This window comes from Zeus faber (assembly GCF_960531495.2).
Source record: "Zeus faber genome assembly, chromosome: 20".
Taxonomy (NCBI): domain Eukaryota; kingdom Metazoa; phylum Chordata; class Actinopteri; order Zeiformes; family Zeidae; genus Zeus; species Zeus faber.
In genome coordinates this window covers 21,435,970-21,460,360 of record NC_137207.1, presented here as the reverse complement: position 1 = coordinate 21,460,360, position 24,391 = coordinate 21,435,970, and the positions used below count along the sequence as shown (strand labels likewise).

General features: G+C 41.8%; 1 protein-coding gene across 1 annotated transcript in view; it reads left to right on the top strand.

The window, feature by feature from the left end:
- Positions 1-24,391, top strand: part of plce1 (phospholipase C, epsilon 1) — a gene marked incomplete at its 5' end in the record, with an annotated part of 96,718 nt that overhangs the window by 40,182 nt on the left and 32,145 nt on the right. The window contains 7 exons of the mRNA XM_080021285.1: positions 9,992-10,143; positions 10,620-10,787; positions 19,094-19,239; positions 19,608-19,755; positions 20,058-20,168; positions 20,860-20,969; positions 21,186-21,290. Coding sequence (XP_079877411.1) covers positions 9,992-10,143; positions 10,620-10,787; positions 19,094-19,239; positions 19,608-19,755; positions 20,058-20,168; positions 20,860-20,969; positions 21,186-21,290 — 940 coding nt within the window. The remainder of the gene's footprint in view (positions 1-9,991; positions 10,144-10,619; positions 10,788-19,093; positions 19,240-19,607; positions 19,756-20,057; positions 20,169-20,859; positions 20,970-21,185; positions 21,291-24,391) is intronic.

The window sequence follows — 24,391 nt, the reverse complement described above, 5'->3', positions numbered from 1 at the left end:
CGTAATCGGTATGGCCTCAAATCTTCAGACTGGGCAGGTGCTGTTACCATGGTAACTACACCTTATAATACCTCATAACGTGGTATTATAAGGTGGAACGTCCCTGAACAGGTGCCAACCCCCGACGCTCTTTCGCAGAAACCAAAGGGCCATTTTGTTTTCCTCAGGGGGCGCGTCGGACCTCCGTCACCTCCCGTGCCCTTTCCTCCCTTCATTTTTTCGCTCTTCCTCCAAACGACCTACTTCCTTCCCTCCTTTAACTCCTCACGGCTCCACTTCCAAATCAAAGCGGTCTCCCGGGGTCGGGCCTCGTCCAAACCCCGGACCACCGCGGCGACGGTCGGGGTAATATCTGATGTCTGATGGCCGAGCGCCAGGTGACTGAACGTCTGTGGGGAAGGATTTGGATTCAAACACAAGCGCACGCACGCACACGCTCGCAAAACAGCGCCAACATGGCGGCATGTAGCTATTTTGCTCCCCCGGGAGGTTGGAGAGTAGAAGCAGACACGGCCGCTGGGAGGTATTTGCGGCGTCTGGAATTATATACATACATACATACGCACATACGTCATATAATTCTTCTTACGGTATATTTCAAAAGCTTCCCAGAATGCTTCTGGTGGGGAGGTTCTGGGAGGGGAAGAGCCCGGACCCGACGGCCGCATACTGGAGCTGTTTGGGAGCGTTTGTAGGGCGTGAATACCTGCGCCACAATGACCGTACGGACGGAGCACCCGGTAAGAATGACTCAGTTCCCTGCAGCCGCCGCTGCCTTTCTTTAACGCTTAAAATACCACATCACGTCACCAGAGAGTGAGCACAGCGCGCGGTCGAATGATTCATTTTACCGTGTAGTGATGTTGAATATTCAAATGATTAAAGCCATTTACCGCAAACGAGATTTCTACAGATAACAAAGTGGAAACTGAATGAGGTTCAGCCACAGCACCTATTCAATTATATCACTTTACCGGTCCCAACGTGGACTATAAATCATATGGAAATGTAGCCTGTCATAGGGTTGGCAATATTAGCCGGTGGGCCATTTTGTCCAAAGAGGTGTCCAGGACGACATTGTTCTCATCCCTTACATACGCGATAGTACGCACACGTAGTAGGTGGTACATGTATGTAGTACAATACTGTTACTTCAAATGACCTCCGTCCTTCTCCAGTACAGTCGCGCTGTGAGCGCCCCCACCTGGTGTGGAGGGTTACCACACTAACGGAGACATTTTTGTTTTTTTTTGCGTTTTTGCGTCCCCTCTTTGGTTTCTCCAAACTTCTCAGCTGTTACCTGAAATTAGAGTCCAAAGTTTACCTTGCTTTTTCGATATCAACAGACAACAATTAAATGCGATTAAACAGCCAAGTGGACCTGCTTATCGTTACGCAATAAAGGTCAGATGTTAATTTAGAAAAGTTTAGTTTTAGCGCTTTGTGGTTGGGATTGTTCCGTGACCTTTTATGCTAATTGCTTCTCTGGTCTTTATTTCTTTCATTCTTCTCCTTTGTTTTGGTATTTATTTTTTGTAGTTTTACTGGATAAACGTGCCAGTGTCATTAGGTTTTGATTAGAGTTGTACTCTCTCCAGTGCAGGACCACACACGTGGTCCTCTTCATTATACTCTGCATTTCGAACTTGGAAATCACAAGCGGTTTTGCGATTCTCCCTTTTTTATTTTTTTTTGGTTAATATTGTCCGCTGCGCCACATCCCTCAGGGCTCGACATGAATGGATGATCCGGCTCACTGAAAAGTACCGACATGGATTACAGTTTTCCGAGTTCCCGTGAACGCAGCATCACTTCCTGCTTTCTCTCGACCCGATACAAAGGTTATGCCAGAGAACGAGTCCACTAGTTAATCCATCGCGAATGGCGTCGTTCTCTCAGACGGATAAAAATATGCTAAAATGGGTCACCAAATGTACTTTGGCGACCTGTTAATATACCTGGGCGGCCCACCCAAGTAAAGACTATTAATTCATGACTGAGACCTGATTTGTCGGTCAAGAGAAATTGAGAAAAGTACTTTAATCGAACAAAAAGTTGATTAAAATGACTTCATTACCTCAACTTTGCAACATAAATAACGTTAAAAGGGAATACATACATTTTACGTAACAGGTAACCCTTTTTTGATGGATAATATTTAATGATATTTCAATACATTTCTAGTAATGACAAAAATAGAGTAATAAACGGTGAGCAGTATGTACCATGCACATAGTATAATAAAAAATATGCATTTAAAAAAACAAACTGGGTTGTTATGGCTATTAACCACACAGCGTACAATGTTATATGAGATTAATAAAACATAATAGGGAAATAAAAATTATGTTGAAAATGCAGTTTTATATGTAAATTGTATTTTATACAAATCATTTTTTCTTCAAAATACCAACCTTAAAAATCTAATTTGGGATATATTCAACTCTAAATTGAACTGCAATATACACTCTTTTTACACAAAACATTGTTTTGGATATGGGTACACACACACACACCACACAAACACACACATACACACACATTTAAGACACACAGTGAAAATGTTATGTATATTAATTCTCAGTTTGTTAGTAATGATTTTTCTTTTTACTTGAAAAGTCTCATGAATCAGTTTTGACTAGAATCTGCATGTGCATATCCATAACATCTCTTGTGCATGTAATGTATGAAACCGTATTGAATTTACTTTCCCTTTCAAGAAATAAGTTCATGTTTCTAAAAAATATATAGAATTGTTGGTCAGCGCGTCCCGTCCGTGTTTCAGGGTCGGATGCTGTGCAGGAGCAGCAGAAAGTAGCAGCAGTGTATTTTTAGGGATTTTAACGGCTGTGTGTGAGTGCTGAAATTCCCTTGAACACATTCTCCAGGTTCCACATGCACTAAAGCCATCCAACGGCACGACGCTGCTTCCTCCCCAAATGAAGCACCGGAGACAGCAACAATGACTAGTTGACTTTTTGGGGTTGGATTTTGAAATAATGATGATGATTATTTTAATAGTAATAATAATAACCTTTAATACACGACATGCAACTCAAAGTGCTTTACATGAAAAAGGGCCAACACATAGTAACAATAAAAGCAAAATGCATTTAATACAAAGTATAAAAATGAAATGCATTATGCATTGCATTAAAAGAAAAAAAAAAAAAACAAGCGAGCAAAAAGCATTTGTTAAGAAATAAGGGGTCATGGTCATTCCTCAGCGTGTGTGTGTGTGTGTGTGTGTATTCAACTATTGACCTCCACATAAAAAAACAAAGCCGTGCTGGTGGATAAATGACAACTTTAATGTCAGGGTGAGGGCTCCAGTGCTATCAGGGCAAAACAGAGCTTCTGGTGTACTGCCAGTACTGTCAGCCAGCGAAGTACACCAGTGTACAGCCAGTACACTGAGGGAGGTGTTGACCGGAGGTTGTTTTGTAGTAAACCAAGGATTTAAGGACAAGTACAAGACGGAAGAGGGGTGTGTGTGTGTGTGTGTGTGTGTGTGTGTGTGTGTGTGTGTGTGTGTGTGTGTGTGTGTGTGTGTGTGTGTGTGTGTGTGTGTGTGTGTGTGTGTGTGTGTGTGTGTGTGTGTGTGTAACATCAACAACCAACACCACCACCACCGTAGTCATAACTCATAAGTTGTTTGTGTTCTTGGACTGAGATGGATGAATGTACTGATGGATAGCAAGATGGAGGGATGGATACATGGATGGATGGACGGATGTAAGGATGGATAATAGATGGGCTGATGAACTGACGGATGGATAGATAGATGCATGATAGATGGATGGACGGATCGATAAAATAAGAGATTTGTTTTTTATTTTCAAGGATTTTTCTTAGAAAATAAGAATAAACCAAAAAAATCAAATTTTTTGGATCTCTCTCCCTCTCTTCATGGACGATATGTAAGTGTGGTGAGAGGGGAGTGTGCGGGGGGGGGCAGGAGAAGGAAAGAATGACAAATGAAGAATAGTGTCAAGAAAAGAACGAGGGAGGGAAGAGGTCAGATGTTAAGGGAAAGCAGGTGAGAGGGGAAAAGAAGAGGCAGAGTTAGAAATAGAGCAGGAGAGAAAGAAATATGAGAGCGGGCAGAGAGAGAGAGAAAGAGAGTGGAGGGGGGAGAGAGAGAAGGGAAAGAGGCCGAGGGAAAGAACGAGAGAAGGGGGCAAGGGGAGAGAGATGGGAGGGAAGGAGAGAGAGAGAGAGAGATGGGAGGGAACGAGAGAGAAACGGGATAGCAGAAAGAGAGAGAGTGAGTGAGGGAGGGAGAGGGGCGGACAGTCAGAGATAGTAAGGGAGAGGGAGAGAGAGCGAGAGAGGGCAGGCGAGAGAGGGAGGGGGAGGGAGACACACAGAGAGAGAGAGAAAGAGAGAGAGAGAGAGAGCACAGTCAGAGATAGCGAGGTAGAAAGAGAAATAGGAGAGCGGCGAAGGGACGAGGTAGAGGTAGAGAGGGAGGCGAAGAGGGAGGTAGAGCGGTAGAGCGAGCAGCTGCTCCGTGGACGTTGATCTGAAATGTGAACGAGTGAAGCTCCAGTCACCATGAAGCACGCTCACCCCGACGACCTCAAGCTCATCAGTGAGTTCCTTGCTGGGATTGTTGTTGTTGTTGTTGTTGTTGTTGTTGAGCGTTTTGTCGGGGAAATGCAATCTGGTGTGTTCTTTGTGGAGAAAGGTTTGAGGTTGGAGAGAGGATTCACTCTGGAGGAATCTTAAATCATTTAGTTATTACTAAAAGTTGTTACAATGGGTTATTACTGAGTTATTACACTTAGTTACTACACTGAATTGTTGCACTGAGTTACGACACAGAGTTGTTACGCTGAGTTATTATACTTAGTTACTACACTGAGTTGTTGCACTTAGTTACTACACTGAGTTGTTGCACTTCGTTACTACACTGAGTTGTGACAGAGTTGTTGCACTGAGTTGTTGCACTTAGTTACTACACTTAGTTACTACACTTAGTTGTGACAGTTTTTGCACTGAGTTGTTGCACTTAGTTACTACACTTAGTTATGACACAGAGTTGTTGCACTGGGTTGTTGCACTGAGTTACTACACTGAGTTGTTGAACTTAGTTACTACACTTAGTTACTACACTGAGTCCGCACTGAGCAATGTCAATGCAACGCACCCATTGATTAAACGAATAAACCTCTTGAATCTTGAAGCTGACTGAGTTGTTGCGCTTAGTTACTACACTGAGTTGTTACACTTAGTTGTTGCACTTAGTTACTACACTTATTTACTACCCTGATTTGTTAAAGTGCATTGTTACACTGAGTTGTTGCACTGAGCTGTTGCACTTGTTACTACACTTAGTTACTCCACTGAGTTGTTACACTGAGTGGTTGAACTTAGTTACTACACTGACTTGTTACATGGAGATGTTGCACCTAGTTACTACACTGAGTTGTTTCACAGAGTTGTTGCACTTAGTAACTACACTGAGTTGTTACAGAGTTGTTGCACTTAGATACTACACTGAGTTGTTCCACAGTTGTTGCACTTAGTTACTACGCAGAGTTGTTACACTGTGTTGTTACACTGATTTGTTGCACTTCGTTACTACACTGAGTTGTTACACTGAGTTGTTGGATTGAGATCATGTAGTTATTAACGTCAGCTTTACTATGAATTATTACTATGATTTATTACTATGAGTTATTAGTATGAGTTATTTCTATATTAGCTCACTGTTATTTTTCTATATTTCATTTATTAATAAGTGACAGTGTAGCACTTGATACTTTCTGAAGTGCTTTGTACTGATACAGTGAATATAAAAGCCTCCACTTGTTGAAACTCTGCATATTTTACTTTTAATAACATTTTAAAATGTTTGTTCACATGTTTAGTGAATTCTCTGCTAGAAACTATTGGATTTCAACAATTAATGTGATCTGCTCCTAAACAGTTATAACTTTATATGGTACATCATTAGTAGATTAAGCATGGCAGTAGTAAATCAAATGGACAAAATGTGCCAAAACAAATTCATCATGGAGTGAGAATGTGTTCGCAAGCATTCCAATGGGTTAGTAAAATAACAACGGATGTGTGCAACATATTTACTATGCACACATGACATACTTATTTATTATATTTAATATAAAAGTATGCATGTGCGTAAACACTATCTATGCACTGTATAGAGAGATGAAAATAAACATTGTTTATTTAATTCCCATGTAAACATCCAAACTAAGGACACAGTTTGTCTAGATGTTGTTTTGTCTGCTCGGTGACATAAACTGTATTTTGGCTTTTTATGGTGGATAGGGTTTACTGAAATGTAACTTTGAAGCCAGGTTCACGGGACTCGAATCACTTTGTTGATATTGATTTGATATTGATGATAAGTCTGGAGGTCAGAGCGCTGTGCGGTTCCCAACGCGTTTACACCGTCTGGCATCAGGGAGAGGAACAGTCCTGCTGTTACCTGGAGGACCCGTCATTCACCCCTTCTGTCCTAATAAATAACAAAAAAAAATAGGATAAAACATTGTACGCCATTGCAACGTACACCAAGACGTTACCTACCAAGCTCAGTTTCTCAGTACAAGCTCAGTACACAATCTCATATAGAAATGGAGTTTGGTCGGTCTCATTTATTCAAACGTTTGCATAACTATTTACTTTGGGGATTTTTCTGTCAATCAATCATCAACATGTTTTCAAATAAATCTTAGTTAAGATAATCTGTCCATGGTAAGTAATGATAATTAGGTGGTTAATTATTGGTTTTCGGGTCAAAGCGTCACTTTGAGGAGTCGTTGTCACTTTAATAGTTTATCTTTATTTTATGAGTTTATATCAAACACCAGATGGTTTCAGTTTGTTTACATGGTTCCACTCTTAAAGTGTGTGTGTGTGTGTGTGTGTGTGTGTGTGTGTGTGTGTGTGTGTGTGACGGGTCCTTATTTCTCTGCTTTCAGTTCTTTTTGTGGCATCGCTGGGTGATCATTTCATTGTTTTATTGTATTTATTTTGTTTACTTTATTTCAAGGGAGCCAACGTATGATTAAGACATCATTAATTTCCCTCTAAACCAAACAGTATTCAAAGTTGTTGAATCAATCATCTTCCATTTTGCGTGTGTGTGTGCGCGCGCACGCAAGACCGTGTCCTTCTCCTCCTGTCGGCCATATTTCCTGTCTCTTTCCACTTGATTCCGTTTATTAAAGCAGCAACGGCGATAAAAGACCAAAAGGATCATTAAAAAGGATGTTCAGGCAATCTAACACACCCACACTCACACTCACACACACACACACACACACACACACAAATGAGTGTGTCCATGCATAGAGATCAGCTCTCCAGGTTTTTCGGTGGAGAAGCATCTCCACAGCAGAGTTGGAGTTCCTTCTGGTTCAATTAATTCAGTGATAACTTAATTTGGTATTGTATTGTACATCATTGCGGGGGAAAGGTGGCGGACTCCGCCACGCATAACACAAAGACATTCAAGGGCTATTTCTTAGAAAAAAACAGTCAATAGAAAAAACAAAAATAATGTCAAATATGAGATTTTTTTTTTTAACAAAACAATGTTTTACGGATAACCACTTTAATGTGCCAATTTTTTTTAATGCAATGCTTTCTCTACTATCTATCTATCTATCTATCTATCTATCTATCTATCTATCTATCTATCTATCTGCTTTGGTCATTTATGTTTCTGGACAATCATTAATATCCCCTTTTTTAAGCAGCTGCATGTCTTAATGGAAGAATTGATTATTTATGTATATAGTAAGATATTACATCTGTATTATCTTCATATTATAGTTATATACATATATTTTATATTGTCTTTATATTATATATATATATATATATATCTATATATATATATATATATATTTTTTTTTTTTTTTTTTTTTTTTTCTCCCCCAGTGCTTTCTGGCCTTGTTTAAAGAGGGAACCCTACATGGATTGCTGTGATTGTCTCACTTTAAATGGATGAATACATTGGATGAAGGGATGGATGGAGGTGCGGATGCAGCTCCTGTGTGGTCGTGAAATTCAAGTTGCTCATTTACACGATGAGTGATTTCCAGATCAAAGGAAAGATAAACGGAGCTCGTCTGACGGACCATTGTTCACCGGTTCTATCGCTCTATCGTTCTGTGCTTTTATCGATCTATTGTGTCATCCCTCTATCTTGCTTTCTATCCGTCTACCGTTCCCTTTATGTATCCCCTTTTTCTATCCATCTATCCTTCCTCCATCTTGCTGCCTTTCGTTCTATCTTTCGTTCTCTCTTTCTATTCCTTCATCTCTCATTGCATCTTTCCATGTATCCATCTCTCCATCTTTCTATCAAATTGTGTTAACAAGCTTCTTTACACAATTGTCTTCCTGCAGAGCAGTTACTGCGTTGCCATGGCGACCTGTTGCACATCTCAATGGTTGCCCCAGACACTGCCGTGTGTGTGTGTGTGTGTGTGTGTGTGTGTCCTTGTGTGTGTGTCCGTGTGTGTGTGTCCGTGTGTGTGTGTTTCCCAGTATGACAGTAATCAGAAGGGCTCAGTCTAATTCCTGGTATTTTATCTTTTCTCACAGAATGTTGTCTCTCTTTGTGCCTAACTTGGCAGCATAATGTCGCCAACAGGACTGGGTGGAAAAAAAAATAATTAATAATAATATTAAAATTTAGAATTACAACTTACTCGACTTAAAATGATTAAAAATAACAAAATCTTATAAATGGTCCAAATTTCCAAATATTTTGAATCACAACTGATCGATTCACTTATAATAATAAAAAGAGAGAAAAATAATAAGTATAAATGTTCAAAATCCAAAAGTATTTCCAATTATGGCTGATTGATTAATTTAATCATAAATTATTAATAGAAATTAACCCTAATTTGCTCAGAAAAGGAGTAAAAATATAATTATTAAGGAGATTTCCTATTTATTTTATAAGACTACACACACACACTCACTCACTCCATGTATATCTATGTAAACAGACTGTACCTCAGGATTTGGCTGCTGATCTCTGCTGTGATAGAGGTTAAGGCTTGTCACATTTTTTAGTTTGAAATACGGATTCCTAAATATTATTTCTCCAATCCATCATCAGCACCGCGGGCCGGTAAATAAACCACAGACCAAGTGTACATGAAAAATCCAAACGGACAAATCTGTAATATGTCAAGTATGCAGTGCATGAGTAAGAGGCTGCTGCACTCCTGTGTAACCAGGTCGTAACTTAACAACCTAACAACAAGAAAAAGTGTCTAGAATCAACACATAAACGGATCAGACTTTATCCATCAATGGAGGGAAATTCATGAGATAAGAAATCACACGTACTGTATGTACACATCTATCTACACTAGTTAACATGAAGTAGCACTGTGGTAACTAATAGCATGATAACTAGTAGTGCTATACTAACTAGGAGCACGATACTAACTAGTAGTACTATAGTAACTAGTAGCACTATGGTAACTAGTTGCACTATGTCAACTAGTAGCACTATGATAACTAATATTTAAACTTTAAGTGTAAGTATGTGGGGTGGGGATGGTGTGGTTCAAGCAGCCACACCTGTCCTGGGTCCAGGTAATTGGCGTCCAGGATCAGAGTGGCTGCATACCTGTTGCTTGTCGGCTGGTCTAACGAGCAACAGGTAAAACCCCCGTCCCCACACACACTCATGAGAGGAGCCCTTGTCATGACACATGTCTATCTGCTCCTGGGCTTATTGCAGCTGGCCCACGCTCGACAATAAACTGTGTGTCCGAAACCCTGTCGCCTGTGTCTCTGTGCCAGAGGTCCCTAAACACGCCACTAGGATGGCGCGGGGCAGGAGAGACTGCCACAAAGTACTAGTTAGATACTTGTACTTTTAGTATTTTCTAAGCCACCAGCACTGTTTTCACCGTGAAAGAGTGGTTTCGGTGTCTCCCCCGATTCAAACTTGACCCGCCCTCTCCCCCCTCCTCCCCCTCAGAGCGTCAGCTGGCCAGCAGCATGAGCGGCGGCCATCTTCCCTCCAGTCTTAGCGGTGTTAGCACGGAGCTAGCGGAGCTGCGGCACCTCGTCAAGTTTCCAGAGGAGATCGCCTCCATCCTCACACAGCAGGAGCAGCAGCTCTACCAGCAGGTATTTTCACCCTGTCATTCATTCACTCACCCATTCATTTACGCTCCCCTTCACCTGTTCATTAATTCACTCGTTCATTTGTTTATTCATTTGTTTACTCATTAATTTACTCACCCATTCATTTACTCTCCCATTCACCCATTCGTTCATTCATTCATTTGTTTATTCATTTATTTACTCTCCCATTCACTCACTCACTCATTCATTTATTCATTCATTCATTAACTCGCCCATTCATTTAATCATTCATTCGCCATTAATTTACGCTCTTGTTTGTTCGTTCGGTCATTCATCCATTCATCCATCAATTAATTTATTCATTACTCACCCATTCATTGATTCATTCATTCATTCACCCATCAGTCCATTTGTTAATTTACTCACCCATTCATGTATTAATTTACTTACCCATCCGTTCATTATTTTACTCAGTCATTCATAAATGCAACCATTCACCCCCCCCCCCCCACGGCCAGGTCTTCCCCCTGGACTACCTGTGCTTCCTGACCCGGGACCTGGGCGGCCCCGAGTGCCACGCCCGGCGCCACCCGGACCTCAAGGCCTCGCTGTCCGTGCCCGCCACGCCCACCCACAGTGCTCAGCGGGCCAGCGCCGTGGAGGACCTGGTGGCGCGCTTCAACGAGGTCAGGACGGAGCTCTGTTGTTCCCCCAAAAAACATCCCAACACGAACAAAGAAACAATTTAACCTGCCCTGTTCAAACTGCGTCCTATTAAAGTCGAGGAAGGGACTTTGACAATCGTTGCCATGGGAACGGGAAACAGGGATTTTTGGATTCAGCAGCGCAGCTTCATTTTAAATACAATACAACAGCAGAGCACGTAAGGAATAATAATAGTAATAACAATAATCTGTCTGTCTCTCTCTCTCTATCCAGCTGTCTAACTGTCTATCCATCTCTCTCTCTCTGTCTCTATCAACCCGTCTGTCCATCTATCTGTCTATCCATCTCACTCTGTCTATATCAAGCCGTCTGTCCGTCTATCTGTCTATCCATCTCACTCTGTCTCTATCAAGCCGTCTATCTGTCTATCCATCTCACTCTGTCTCTATCAACCCGTCTGTCCGTCTATCTGTCTATCCATCTCACTCTGTCTCTATCAAGCCGTCTGTCCTTCTGTCCGTCTGTGGGTCCATCCTTCAACAGGTTGTTCTGGAAGTCTCATGTTGAAGCTGGTCCTTTATGTTCTTTTTAACGTTGAGTCTCCGCCGCTCCCTGCTCCCAACCTACATCTGGGAAGAACAACCAGAAACTTATTGTGTGTAAGAATAGCTGTCGCTCACGGTGTTTTGTGGGTTTTGGGAACCTAATCTCACTTCCCAAAATGTGGAAGAAACTCCTCCGACGGCCTTTCATGGACGTCCACCGTGACTCCGAGGCTAATACGCAAAAGCCCCCGGCTCCGCTGCAATTATATTCGATTTAATCTGCGCTATACGCTGTTTTTTGGTATCACGCAATACCGTGGAGCACCGAACGCAAACACGCACACACACACACACATACATACACACGCACGGACGCCTGCACAAACACACACACACAGCGTTATGACAGTTTTTTGGCTGACGCTGACGCCGATGCCAACCTTTGCTCTCCAGCGACACCGAGAATAAACAATCTGAGATGATGGTGGTGGTGGTGGTGGTGATGTCATCTTTAAGTTGCGTGCCTCCAACATCAGCTGGCTTTCATTTCGGTCCAAGAGATGAGAGAGACCCAAAATCGGTGTGTTTTTTTTTTTTTTTAGTTTTTTCTTTCTTCTGCGCACGCTAAGTCGCCATGTATGGGCAAAATGCACCCGGAGACGGACGGCGGCTCCCCCAGGAGAAGCTTCCATCTGGGGGTCGACACCGACGAGGGAGTCCCCAAAATAGCTCCTTATCTTAGATGCCTGGACCGAGTGAGACCGTCTCCACAAACACACGAGGTCCGGTTCTAACGCAGGAGACCTGGCTTTTGGCTTCTGTGTTTCGTGTTTAATTTGAGCTCGGGGCGACGGTGTTTTTTGTTATTTCCCCTGAAATATCTACACAAATCCGACAACATGAGTGACACGTGGGGTCGGTGGGAGAGAAAACTATTTTTAGACTAAAATAAAGTCAAGGAAAGTATGAAAATTTGACCTTTTTTGTCGATGTACGATGAGAAATTTGAACGAACACCAAATGGATGTAATAATAAGATAGAGGTTGCTGTTTTGTTTATTTCTATTAGATATATGTAATTCTAAATATTACATATATCTGATAGAAATAAAAATTCAATATTTTTTCTGTAAAATTCCAAATTTTTTGTATCACTTTTTGTCTTTATTTTTCATTAAAACAAATTTCAATATATACAAATTTTAACAAGCCATATAACGATATTGCCAAAGATCAAATATCGCAACATTTTTTTCTTGACAAATACGTCTATATCGATCAACGATTTTTTTGGGGAAGGACGACTGGCAAGATATTTACGCGCCACCACTTGATCCAGCCACAGTTGCATATTTAAGCAGTAGCTTGACAGCACCCACTGACTCTTAAGCCCCGAGACGGACGAGAGAACTTTGATAAAAAGTGTTATTACTACTCTACTTCATAATAATAAAGTCCTAAAGTAATAGATGATTAAAGTAATAGATTACTACTCCCGTAATCTATTTTAATTAAGAATCCCCGCAGAGCCAAAGGGACGGAGTGAAGAGGCGCCTGAAATCTAAAATCCCCCTCCCGACCTGATTTCACATCTGAATTTACGTCCTTCACAGGGCTTTCTTTCTCAGGAGGCCTTGTATGGGTGTGGGGGAGTCGGGGTGGAGGGCTGGCTGTTTGGGGGAGTCGAGAGGGGCGGGGGAGGTCGGGGGAGACCAGCTCTGACAGGTACAGCGTGTTCTCATGTGTCAGAGTGGGGGGGGTGAACCTCATATTTACACACACACACACACACACACACACACACACACACACACACACACACACACACACATATCAAAAGGATGTGTCATCGCAATTGATCCATGGCCATGTCGTGTCACTGTTCTCACCTCGTGGATCAACCGTTCCCGGAGCTGATCCTCCGCCTCCTGAGCTGCCACTCTGTTCTATTCTATTGTGTTCTATTCTACTCTAGTATTTTTTGTCATGCATTCGCACGTCGCTTTTCTAACCTTGCGGCCGCTCAAAGAGCTTTAACAGCACGTGCCTCATGCTCATAGGCCGGCAGTGGGGGGGGTTCAGTGTCGTGCTCGAGGACACTTCGGCGCGCCGCCGGGGATCGAACCAGGAACCCTCTGATTACTGCATAACCAGCCCCTCCTCCTACTCTATTCAACTCTATTCTATTCTATTTGATTATATTCTACTTTACTCTATTCTATTTGATTATATTGAACTCTCCTCTATTCTATTTGATTATATTCTATTCTACTCTATTCTAGTCTACTCTACTCAGTTCTATTCTATTCCAATTATATTCTACTGTATCTTATTCTATTGTGTTCTATTCCATTATATAATACTAGATTCCACTGTAGTCTGTTCTATTCCATCCCATTCTACCCAACAGTATACTCCCTTCCATTCTCTACTCTACTGTACTGTATTGTCTCTCTATTCTATTGCGTTCTACTACACTTCTACTACTACGTCGTTTTCTTCTTCCCTCCACCTAGTTTTAAACTCTTCCTTCGTTTGATTCAGTTTCGCCACCATCGAACCATTCCCAAATCGTGCGTCACGGTGGATTTCCCCCTTTGTTATCGGTGAAGACATGTTGCCGAATTTCCCGGGGTGTTGTTTCGGAGGTAGGATGTGGTGTGGCGCAACGCAACCCCCCCCCCCCGGTTATTCCACAAAATGTTTGATAAATGTTTGATACCGCTCGGAGCCGCGCCCACAGCGTGACTCCCGGCCTAGTTCCTGTGATGCTACCGCCGTCCATGAAGGATCTTTTCTCTCTAGTTCTATGTTTTCCCTCTGACTCTCTCTTCCGACCCATCCGTACAGCAACTGGCCACGCTGCACGTTATGTCACAACTCGTAACTCAGAAGATGTGGAACCGGCAACTTGGGGTGGACGGGTTATCAGAGTCTGCGGATAGCACGGGCAACCAGATTTTGGCCAATTGTCAGCTATCTTGTGCGGTCCGGTTGCCCTCTAAGCGGGTCTGCGGATAGCACAGGGCCCCAGCAATAGCGGTTGCCTAGTTGACCCGAGCAACCAGTTTTTGTCCCATTGTCGACCATTTTGTTGGGTCCCGTTGCCCCCTATTTAAGTCTGCGGGCAGCACAGGGCCCTTCAATAATGGTTGCCCAGTTGCTCCGGGCAACCAGGTTTGGGGCCATTGTTGACCATCCTGTGCGGTCTGATTGCCCGGTTGTCAACAACTTTTCATCCCTACATACCTCTGTATGTTAAGCAGCTTCTGCCAAGGATAACAGTGAAAATATATAGATATGGAACATAACTATGTAGGATCATTGTCACTCAACCATTGGGCCATTTGGCAACCATTCTGTCAGTCTTGGCAACCAACAGTTGATGCACGGCTGCCAACTTGACAACTACTTCTAAAAGTTAGCATCGGCCCTGCCCGATCGTTCCACGAGTTAAATTTGTGGAACTACATCGTAACTCATGTACTTCTGTAAGCACGTTATACTATACCTACAGTACCACACTATAAGTGATAATCACATTAATTTCCCAATAATCAGTTTAAAAATCAATGCTAACATGGAACTCAAGATGATAATTTGCCTCCAGGAAACTTTTTAGTTTTTTTTATCAACCCTTGTTCTTCGTCCTGTCCTACTTTCTTGCCTTTGACATTTTGAAACGGCAACAGAAGAGGATGAAATTTGCCGCGCCGGATGTTTACACCGTCGACACTGGCAGCGTGAATGTGCTTATTTGTACCAAAAGTGCCTATTTTCCTTGTAGATGAAAAGTAGAATGTTACGGCTGCAGGGATCAATAAATACCAAAATATCATGTTTTCACCTGTAATAATGAACCACGAACCAAATAGTTTGTATAAAATAGTACCAAATATCATGTTTACTGGAGACAGAACACGCCCCTGTTCAAAGTTTTGGTAAAATCATTGAACTTAATGATTTGTGAATGATAGTGATGTATAAACGGTATTTGTATTGAGGGTGACTTCATCTTTAATCTTCATAGAATTGTTAATTTTGCAATATGTGGCCGGGTTTCTTTTATTCATCATCATTCATCATCATTCATAAGTGTAAATTACGGTTGACTCCTGCGTCCCGGTTTCTGGCGCTGTGGTCCGGTAAATTAGGCTGTAAGTGCTGTTTGAAAGCGGATCCTCCATACGGTGTGATGGATCGCTGTTTGAAAGTACGTAGATCTTCCCGAATGTCTTTTTCGAACATGTCGGACTTTGTAAAAAAAAATAAAATAAAATAAACCCCCCCAAAAAAACAACCCTCTGCTCTCACATGAACCAGTAGCTCCGTGCTAACGCACTGGGAGGGCACTTGGAAGGCGTTTAGTATGTGAGAGTCTTATAGCCACTCTACATCCTTTTGCACTTTGTGGGTTGATGATGACGCTGACTGTACTTACACTACAAGTCCCACAACTCCATTCAATCCATTCACCATCAACGCAGGCCAATCAGTTAATTATTGCCGGAAGTGGCGGACCCTGCCACCATCAATGGAAAACAGAATATACAGGAACACATACATAACAAATACACTGAATGGGTGTTTCTTATAAAGAACAACCCAAAGACCTGATATAAATATCAAATACGGGATTTTTTTTTTATGTCTTAATAATCTTACGGATTACCGCTTTAAACAGTTGTTGTCAACGCAAAATTGCGTTATCACAATGCATTGAGGGATACATGAGCTTGTCAGCTGGACACGGGATACTAGTGTTGGTGTACCACTACTATACTATGATATTTCACCTGATGCAGTACCTCATCATGGTACTTTTTACACACTATTTGAAGCGTATTATGGTTTTGGAGGTGCTCACAACGCTTGCATACTAACTTGGCGTACTAAGTAGTATGCAGGTTTGCGGTTTTGGATGCAACGGTTCATTGCATGCATGCAGTAGCTGCTGTGTGTGTGTGTGTGTGTGTGTGTGTGTGTGTGTGTGTGTGTGTGTGTGTGTGTGTGTGTGTGTGTGTGTGTGTGTGTGTGTGTGTGTGTGTGTGTGTGTGTGTGTGTGTGTGTGTGTGTGGTTTGTCCTGGTGTACATGTATGGGTGTGTATACACAGTGTTGTGGTCTGGCGGACATGGCTAATGTCTGCGCTCTGTGTTTGCATATTTGAGGAGCAATCTGCCTTCAGGGGTGTTTACCGGGACGACCGTCCTCCCAAAAAAAAAACCCCTCCTCCGTCCAAACACAGGGGGAGATGGACGAGCCAGAAGGGTAGTTTCAAAGTGGTTTTAGGGACGCAGGATGCCAGCGGGGGTTATCTTCTCTGATTTCCATCTTATAAATCTTGCTACAGTACCTTTAAAACCCACGATACTGTAGTTGTGTTTTGTTCCCGTTGAGAGGTATGAAGTTTCATGCTTTATTTTTGGAACCCGGCTCCTTTGTGTCTGTTTTTGTTCAAACAAATCAATGCTATGAAATAGATTTATGGGAAAATGTGCTTGAAATCCGTGATTTCACCACTAAATTGATGTATTATTAAAATCCCCTGTATTGGTATCGGCGAGTTCCCAAAAGTGAGATATGACAATGAAATTAGTTCAGTTATATTTTTAGGTTATGTATGACTATAGCTCAGTAAGTTGCTAAATGCTGCATTCTTCTCCAACATGAATTACTGGAAGACGTAATATTTGAAAGTATTTCAATTCACTTTCAGATTTTTATGACCTGGTTGTTTTTATGCAGTATTTGGATTTTTTTTTTCTTTTTTATTAGAATAATAATAATAGTAAACAAAAAAAATAGAAATAATGATAATAAAAATAAAACAAAGAATTCGGAAAAAAAACTGAATTAAAAATACAAAAGGGAATTCAATGTAAATCTTAACACGTGAGACTGTCCAGTTACAGCACCAAACATTACGTGGCTCCGTGTGTGTGTGTTTCAGTTTAGTGTCGGTGAAGTCACTGAGTGCTGCTTTTCACTCACCCCCTGCTCACCCCCAGATCCTTATGTAACCCAGTAATAGCTCTTTGGTCGGGGGTTAGGGGGAGTCATTTTCTGGCTTCAGGGGGAGATGGGGGAGGGAAGGGGATATCAAAAACAGCTGATCTTTTCCTTTTGGGGGGGTTATATTCTCGGTTGCTTTGTCCTGGATGAGAAAGACAAAGTGCGTTTGGCTTGGAGGACTAGAGGTACAACATGTATCATGTAGCACTGTTAGTAGTGTTATATAATACTACTAACAGTATATTACTGTGTTTGAGTCTGGTCTCCGTCCTGAGTCTGATTTTAAATAGGACTGTGTGTTGTATCAGCTCAGACCAGAGCGGTCACAGTTATTACATAACGACCTGATAGCAATGATTTGAGCTGATCGCAGTGATTTAGTACAATTCTTGGAGTCTGCATCGGTATGCACTGATATTTCATCACATTTTGAGTAGGAGGGTTGGTCCCTTCCTAAGGTGGTTAATACAGTTATTCCATCATTAATACATGTACATGGCTGCTCCACTGCTGTTATACCACAGTGATTCCATTGTTATTGCACTGTTGTCGCACAGTTGTTACACTGCTGTTGCATGGTTGTTGTGTAGTTGTTGCACAGTTGTTGCGCGGTTGTTGCACAGTTGTTGTGCAGTTGTTACACTGTTGTTGCACCGTTGTTGTGCAGTTGTTGCACTGTTGTTTTGCAGTTGTGACACTGTTGTTGCATGGTTGTTGCACTGTTGACGGACTGTTGTTGTGCAGTTGTTGGCCTGTTGTTGCACTGTTGTGGTGCAGTTTTTGCACTGCTGTTGTACTGTTGTTGTGCGGTTGTTGCACTGTTGTTTGACTGTTGCGTGGTTGTTGCACTGTTGTTATGTAGTTGTTGCGTGTTTATTGCACTGTTGACGGACTGTTGTGCGGTTGTTGGCCTGTTGTTGCACTGTTGAGGTGCAGTTTTTGCACTGCTGTTGTACTGTTGTTGTGCGGTTGTTGCACTGTTGTTGGTCTGTTGCGTGGTTGTTGCACTGTTGTTATGCAGTTGTTGCGTGGTTATTGCATTGTTATGCAGTTGTTGCACTTTTGTTGGATTGTTGTTGCACTGTTGTTGCACTGGTGTTGCACCGTCGTTGCACTTTTGTTTCGGGTTGTTGCACTGTTGTTGGACTGTTGTTGCGCAGTTGTTGCAAAGACGTTGAACTGTTGTTGTGCGGTTGTTGTACTGTTGTTTTGTGGTTGTTGCACTGTGGTAGCGCAGGTGTTTCACGGTTATTAGATATATATGTATATATACTGTATACACAAAGTACATAGTTCTATATTAATATAATGTATTTTACTTTCAGGTGAGCTCCTGGGTTACGTGGCTGGTCCTCACAGTCAGCTCCATGGAGGAGAACTGTTGCACAGTTGTTGCACAGTTGTTGTGCGGTTGCACTGTTTTTGCACAGATTTTGCATTGTTGTTAGCCTGTTGTTGCACTGTTGTTGTGCAGTTGTTAAACTGTTGTTGCACGGTTGCGCAGTTGTTGCACTGCTCTTGCGCAGTTGTTGCACTGTTGTTATGCAGTTGTAACACTGTTGTTGCGCAGTTGTTGGACTCTTCTTGGCCTGTTGTTGCACTGTTGTTGTGCCGTAGCAACACTGCTGTTTCACTGTTGTTGCACAGTTGTTGCACTGCTGTTGACTGTTGTTGGACTGTTGTGGCGCGGGTGTTTCACGGTTATTAAGTATATATGTATATAAACTGTATACACATACAGCATACAGCAATGTATTTTACTTTCAGGTGAGCTCCTGGGTTACGTGGCTGGTCCTTACAGCAAGCTCCATGGAGGAGAAGAAGGAGGTGTTCTCCTGCCTGGTGCACGTGGCCAAAAGCTGCTGGAACATGGGAAACTACAACGCTGTCATGGAGTTCCTGGCTGGACTCAGGTCTGACATGCAGACACACACACACACACACACACACACACACACACACACACACACACACACACACACACACACACACACAGCGAAGTCGGTTCCTTTAAATCACTTGTGCTGCTTGTGCATTTTTGTTCCTTTTGCTTTTCATTTTTATCAATGCTTGTGCAAATATGCAAAGTACACTTTTTGTGTTTTCATTGGTTTCATCTGATGTTTTATTGTGAATTCGTTTTATAAGGTTTATTATTGTGTGTGTGTGTGTGTGTGTGTGTGTGTGTGTGTGTGTGTGTGTGTGTATGTGTGTGTGTGTGTGTGTGTGTGTGTGTGTGTGTGTGTGTGTGTGTGTGTGTGTGTGTGTGTACGCACGGCAGGTCCCGCAAGGTGCTGAAGATGTGGCAGTTCATGGACCAGTCAGATATTGAGACGATGCGGAGCCTGAAGGACGCCATGGCCCAGCACGAGTCCTCCTCCGAGTACAAGAAGCTGGTGACCAGGGCCATGCACATCCCAGGATGCAAGGTACACTACATAGCCAAATGTATGTGGACACCCCTTCTAATCAGTATTTCAGCCACACCCAAACTCAACCAAACTCCACAACACCGGAACGCCGACTGTGAGCCACGCCTCAACACCCAAAACGCGTTATGATGTTCGATGCTTTCAAGCAGTGATTTTGAGCCTGGGGCAGCCAGATCTTTGGTAAAACATGAAGATTTTAATGGTTTATTTTTGTTTTCTTAAATAAACATGTGAAAAAGTAATTCCATAGTTCTTTTTCAAAGTGTTTAAAAACATACTCTGTGGTGTTTTTCTTGCAGGTGGTTCCGTTCTGTGGAGTTTTCCTGAAGGAGCTGAGCGACGCTCTGGATGGAACAGCAAGCATCATCAGCCTGAACCCTGTGGAGGAGCACACTGAGGACGCTCTGGAGGCACGCACCCACACACACTTGTACACACGCACACACACACACACTTGTACACACGTACACACACACACACACACACACACACACATACACACATATGTATACACACACGCAGTCACATACATGTACACACACATACATACATACATACATACATACATGTACACGCACACACATGCACTGATACACACATAAATACATACACGCACGCATGCACACACACAATTTAGACATATTACTAATAATACTTTATATTTATATATCACCTGATACATAAAATGCAGCTCAAAGTGCTTTAAAAACAACAAAAAATGTGTTTCAAATAGACAATATTGCATTAAAATTCACTTAAAGTCATGAAGGAGGCATGGGAATAAAAAACAAATTAAAATACAAAAAAGTGAAAAAATTGAAAATAAGATAAAATAAGAAAATAAATTTCCCCCGAAAAATGTAATTTTAACAGAAACAAAAATTTAATTAAAAAATTATTAAAAGTACTACAAATTGTAATTTTAATTGAGAAAAAAAAAAGCTTAAATAGTATTTGTTATTTTCAAACTAAATGTATGATAATAAAAAAAAAGCAGTGTGATGGTATTTAGAGTGTGTGTGTGTGTGTGTGTGTGTGTGTGTGTGTGTGTGTGTGTGTGTGTGTGTGTGCATGCCTGCGTGCGTGCGTACGTGCATGCAGTTTGTGTCGTCCTACAGGGGGCAGCACCACTTCCTGTCTCGCTGCGGGGCAGACGGGCTGCATGCCCCTGAGAAGGAGGCGACCGTCAGCAGCATCCTGCAGATCATCAGGTGGCTTATTATATTTATACTATTTGCAAGTGTTTCGATTTTTATCATATGTCGATTTTTATTTTATGTTTGTGTTTTATTTTATTTTAAAACGATTTTATTATTTTTAATATTTTTAATAATCCCGCTCTGTAGAAGGTCCTATGTGGGTTCTATGTCTTCTAGAATCTGGTTTGATTCTCTCTCTTCTTTTTCTTCTCCTTCCCTCCCCCCCAGGTCCTGTAACCGCAGTCTGGAAGCGGAGGATCCAGACGACTCGTCCTCCTCCGCCCCTCCCACCTCCTCCAGGAACAACTCGTTCAGGGAGCGAAGCCTCAACCAGTCAGTGCTTCACTTTCCCTCTTTTCCTCCGTTCTATCCATCCTCTATCCATCCTCCATCCATCCTCTATCCATCTTCCATCCATTCTCTATCCATCTTCTATCCATCCTTCTATCTATCTTCTATCCATCTTCTATCCATCCTCCATCCATCCTCCATCCATCCTCCATCCATCTTCTATCATCTTCTATCTATCTTCTAGCCATCTTCTATCTATCCTCTATCCATCCTCCATCCATCCTCTATCCATCTTCCATCCATTCTCTATCCATCTTCTATCCATCCTTCATCCATCTTCTATCCATCCTTCATCCATCCATCTTCTATCCATCCTCCATCCATCTTCTATCCATCATACAGTGCTTTTCTCATCTTGTTTGTTCCTAACCTCTCCGTATTTTTGAAGGATTTCAAAGAAATTACATTATATTTATCTATATATACACTACTCACAAAAAGTTACATATATTTGGCTTTCTGGTGAAATTTATGGAAAATGTAAAAAGTTCACGCTACAGTGATATTATATCATGAAAGTAGGGCATTTAAGTAGAAGCATGCAATGGTGATTTCCTCATCTCAAACAATTTATTGAAAACAAAAGCCAACAACAGTGGTGGGTAAACCACAACAAAAAATGTCAATGTCTCAATAACTTGTCATGTGCCCTTGAGCATCAATTACAGCTTGACAACCACGTCTCATGCTGTTCACAAGTCGACTTATTGTCTGCTGAGGCCTGGCCCCCCACTCTTCTTGAAGGGCGGCCCTGCCCTTCAAGAAGAGTGATCGTTGACACACCTGCCCACACTGTAACACCACCACCACCAAAGGCTCGTCTGTGACAACAGTGGCTGATGCGTAGCGCTCTCCTTGACGTCTCCAACATCATTGGCGGCATCATTTCTGCTCAACGTGAATCGACTTTCAGCAGAGAACAGCACTGAGGCCACTGGTCCCTTGTCCAGCGTAAATGCTCCCTGGCCCGTGCAAGACAATGATGCCTGTGCCTGTTGGTGTGGTCAGGTACCCTTGCAGGTCGTCTAGCACGCAGACCACGCTGATGTAAACGGTTTTGAATGGTCTGATGTGACACTTGGGTGCCTCTCACCTCCCTTAAATGTGCCTGGAGTTGAGTGGCATCATCATCTGGTTCCGCAGGGCACTGTTCACAATGAAGCGCTCATCAGTGTGGGATGTGGCCAAAGGACGTCCACTTCTATGCCTTTCTGTGACTCTTCCAGTCTCTGTATCTCTGTTGCAAGCTGCTGATGACACTCTGTGACACTCTAAGCTCAGTGGCCACTTCCCTCTGAGAACATCCTGTTTGAAGCCTCGCAATGGCGAGGTCCTGTTGATCAGTTGTTAGGTGTCGTCTTGGTCTCATGATGTCAAAACGTGAACAGCATGATGAAGAGGACTGTTTAAATACCAATTCTAATTGAACCAGGAAATGTATTGGTGGATTCATGGATCAAACACCTGTTGTGAATTTTGCCCTTCAGCTCCTTGTTAGAGAACAGCAAGTTGTGCAAAAAGTACTGAAACATTTACAACAGTTGGACATGTGCATTCAAAAGTTTAGAGAAGGTCAAATTATGTTCACTTGTAAAGGTTATAGTGTATTTTAGGTTCATCCTGAAATTTCACCCGAAAGCTGAATATCCCTAACTTTTTGTGAGTAGTGTGTGTATGTGTGTATATATATACATATTTTTTTTTTTACATATTTTTTTGTCAAAGTTCTTAATTTTGCTCTAATTTCTATAGATACAAAATACATGTGTATATGTAATTTGTATACAATTTTTAGGAAAAATTTTAATTCTAAAGTATGGCCCTTTTAAGTATATCGATATCCTCTGAAAGTTTTTTTGGATTATGCGTTTTTTATATATTATTTTTTATAACATATATTTATGATTTATCACACATAATGTCATTATTTATCCTCTTCTTCTGGTGTTTGTACTGTTCTGGAATGTTCCCTTTTGCACCCTTCAAAATCCCTTAAACCGCTGTTTTGACGGCTTAGTTTCCGCTGCGGAGGAAAGATTTAAATGTAATCCCCGAATCAAGTGAATTTATTCAGCTTGAAGGAACCTCTCTCTGGTCGCTGAGATCTGATGGATATTCTCAGGATGACGATCTCCACTTTGTTATTGTGAAGATGTGACCTTTTAAACAAACCTTCAGGAGATCTGGAAAAACTCACTAATTAGGATCTTTATTTGCAGAGGGAGTTTTTTGGGGGTTGTCTAATTTGGGTGTTTGTATGCGGGGAGGGGAACCTGGGCTATTTTGCAGACAAATAAAATAAAATTTTAAAAAACCAGATAAAATAGAAAGATTGGTGATGTACAATCAACCTAAAGATAACTAAAAAAACAATAAAGCTCAATTAACATGACAACAATGATAATACAATAATCCTAAAGGAACAATAAATAAGACCCGCAAACATCACGCAAATGTTTCATACGTCGGCTGACGCATGAAAAAGCGACAGCGATAAAAGTGGAGTAACACTTTGGTTTTCTTTCTTCATCCATTTTATTCTTCTGTCCTTGTATTTACTGTCAAAAATATGTTTGCACAATCCAGATATTGTATATATATGCACACACTATATATATATATATATATATATATATATATATATACACACACACACACACACACACACACTGCAGTTAAGGAACAGGAACAGTTAAACAACACATCCTAGATCTCGGTGAATGAAATATTCCAGTTGAAAATCTTTATTCATTACATAGTGGAATGTGTTGAGAACAAAATGACATAAGAATGATCAATGCAAATCAAAATCATTAACCCATGGAGGTCTGGATTCACAATCATACTCAAAAAAAAAGTGGAAAAATCAGATCACAGGCTGATCCACCTTCTGGTGAAATTCCTCAAGACAATTCAAAATGATGCTCAGTGCCTGTATGCACTCCCTACAACGTCTGGGCACGCTCCTGATGAGACGACGGATGTTCTCCTGAGGGATCTCCTCCCAGACCTGGATCAGGGTACCACTCAACTCCTGGACAGTCTGTGGTGCGACGTGGCGTCGCTGGATGGAACGAGACATG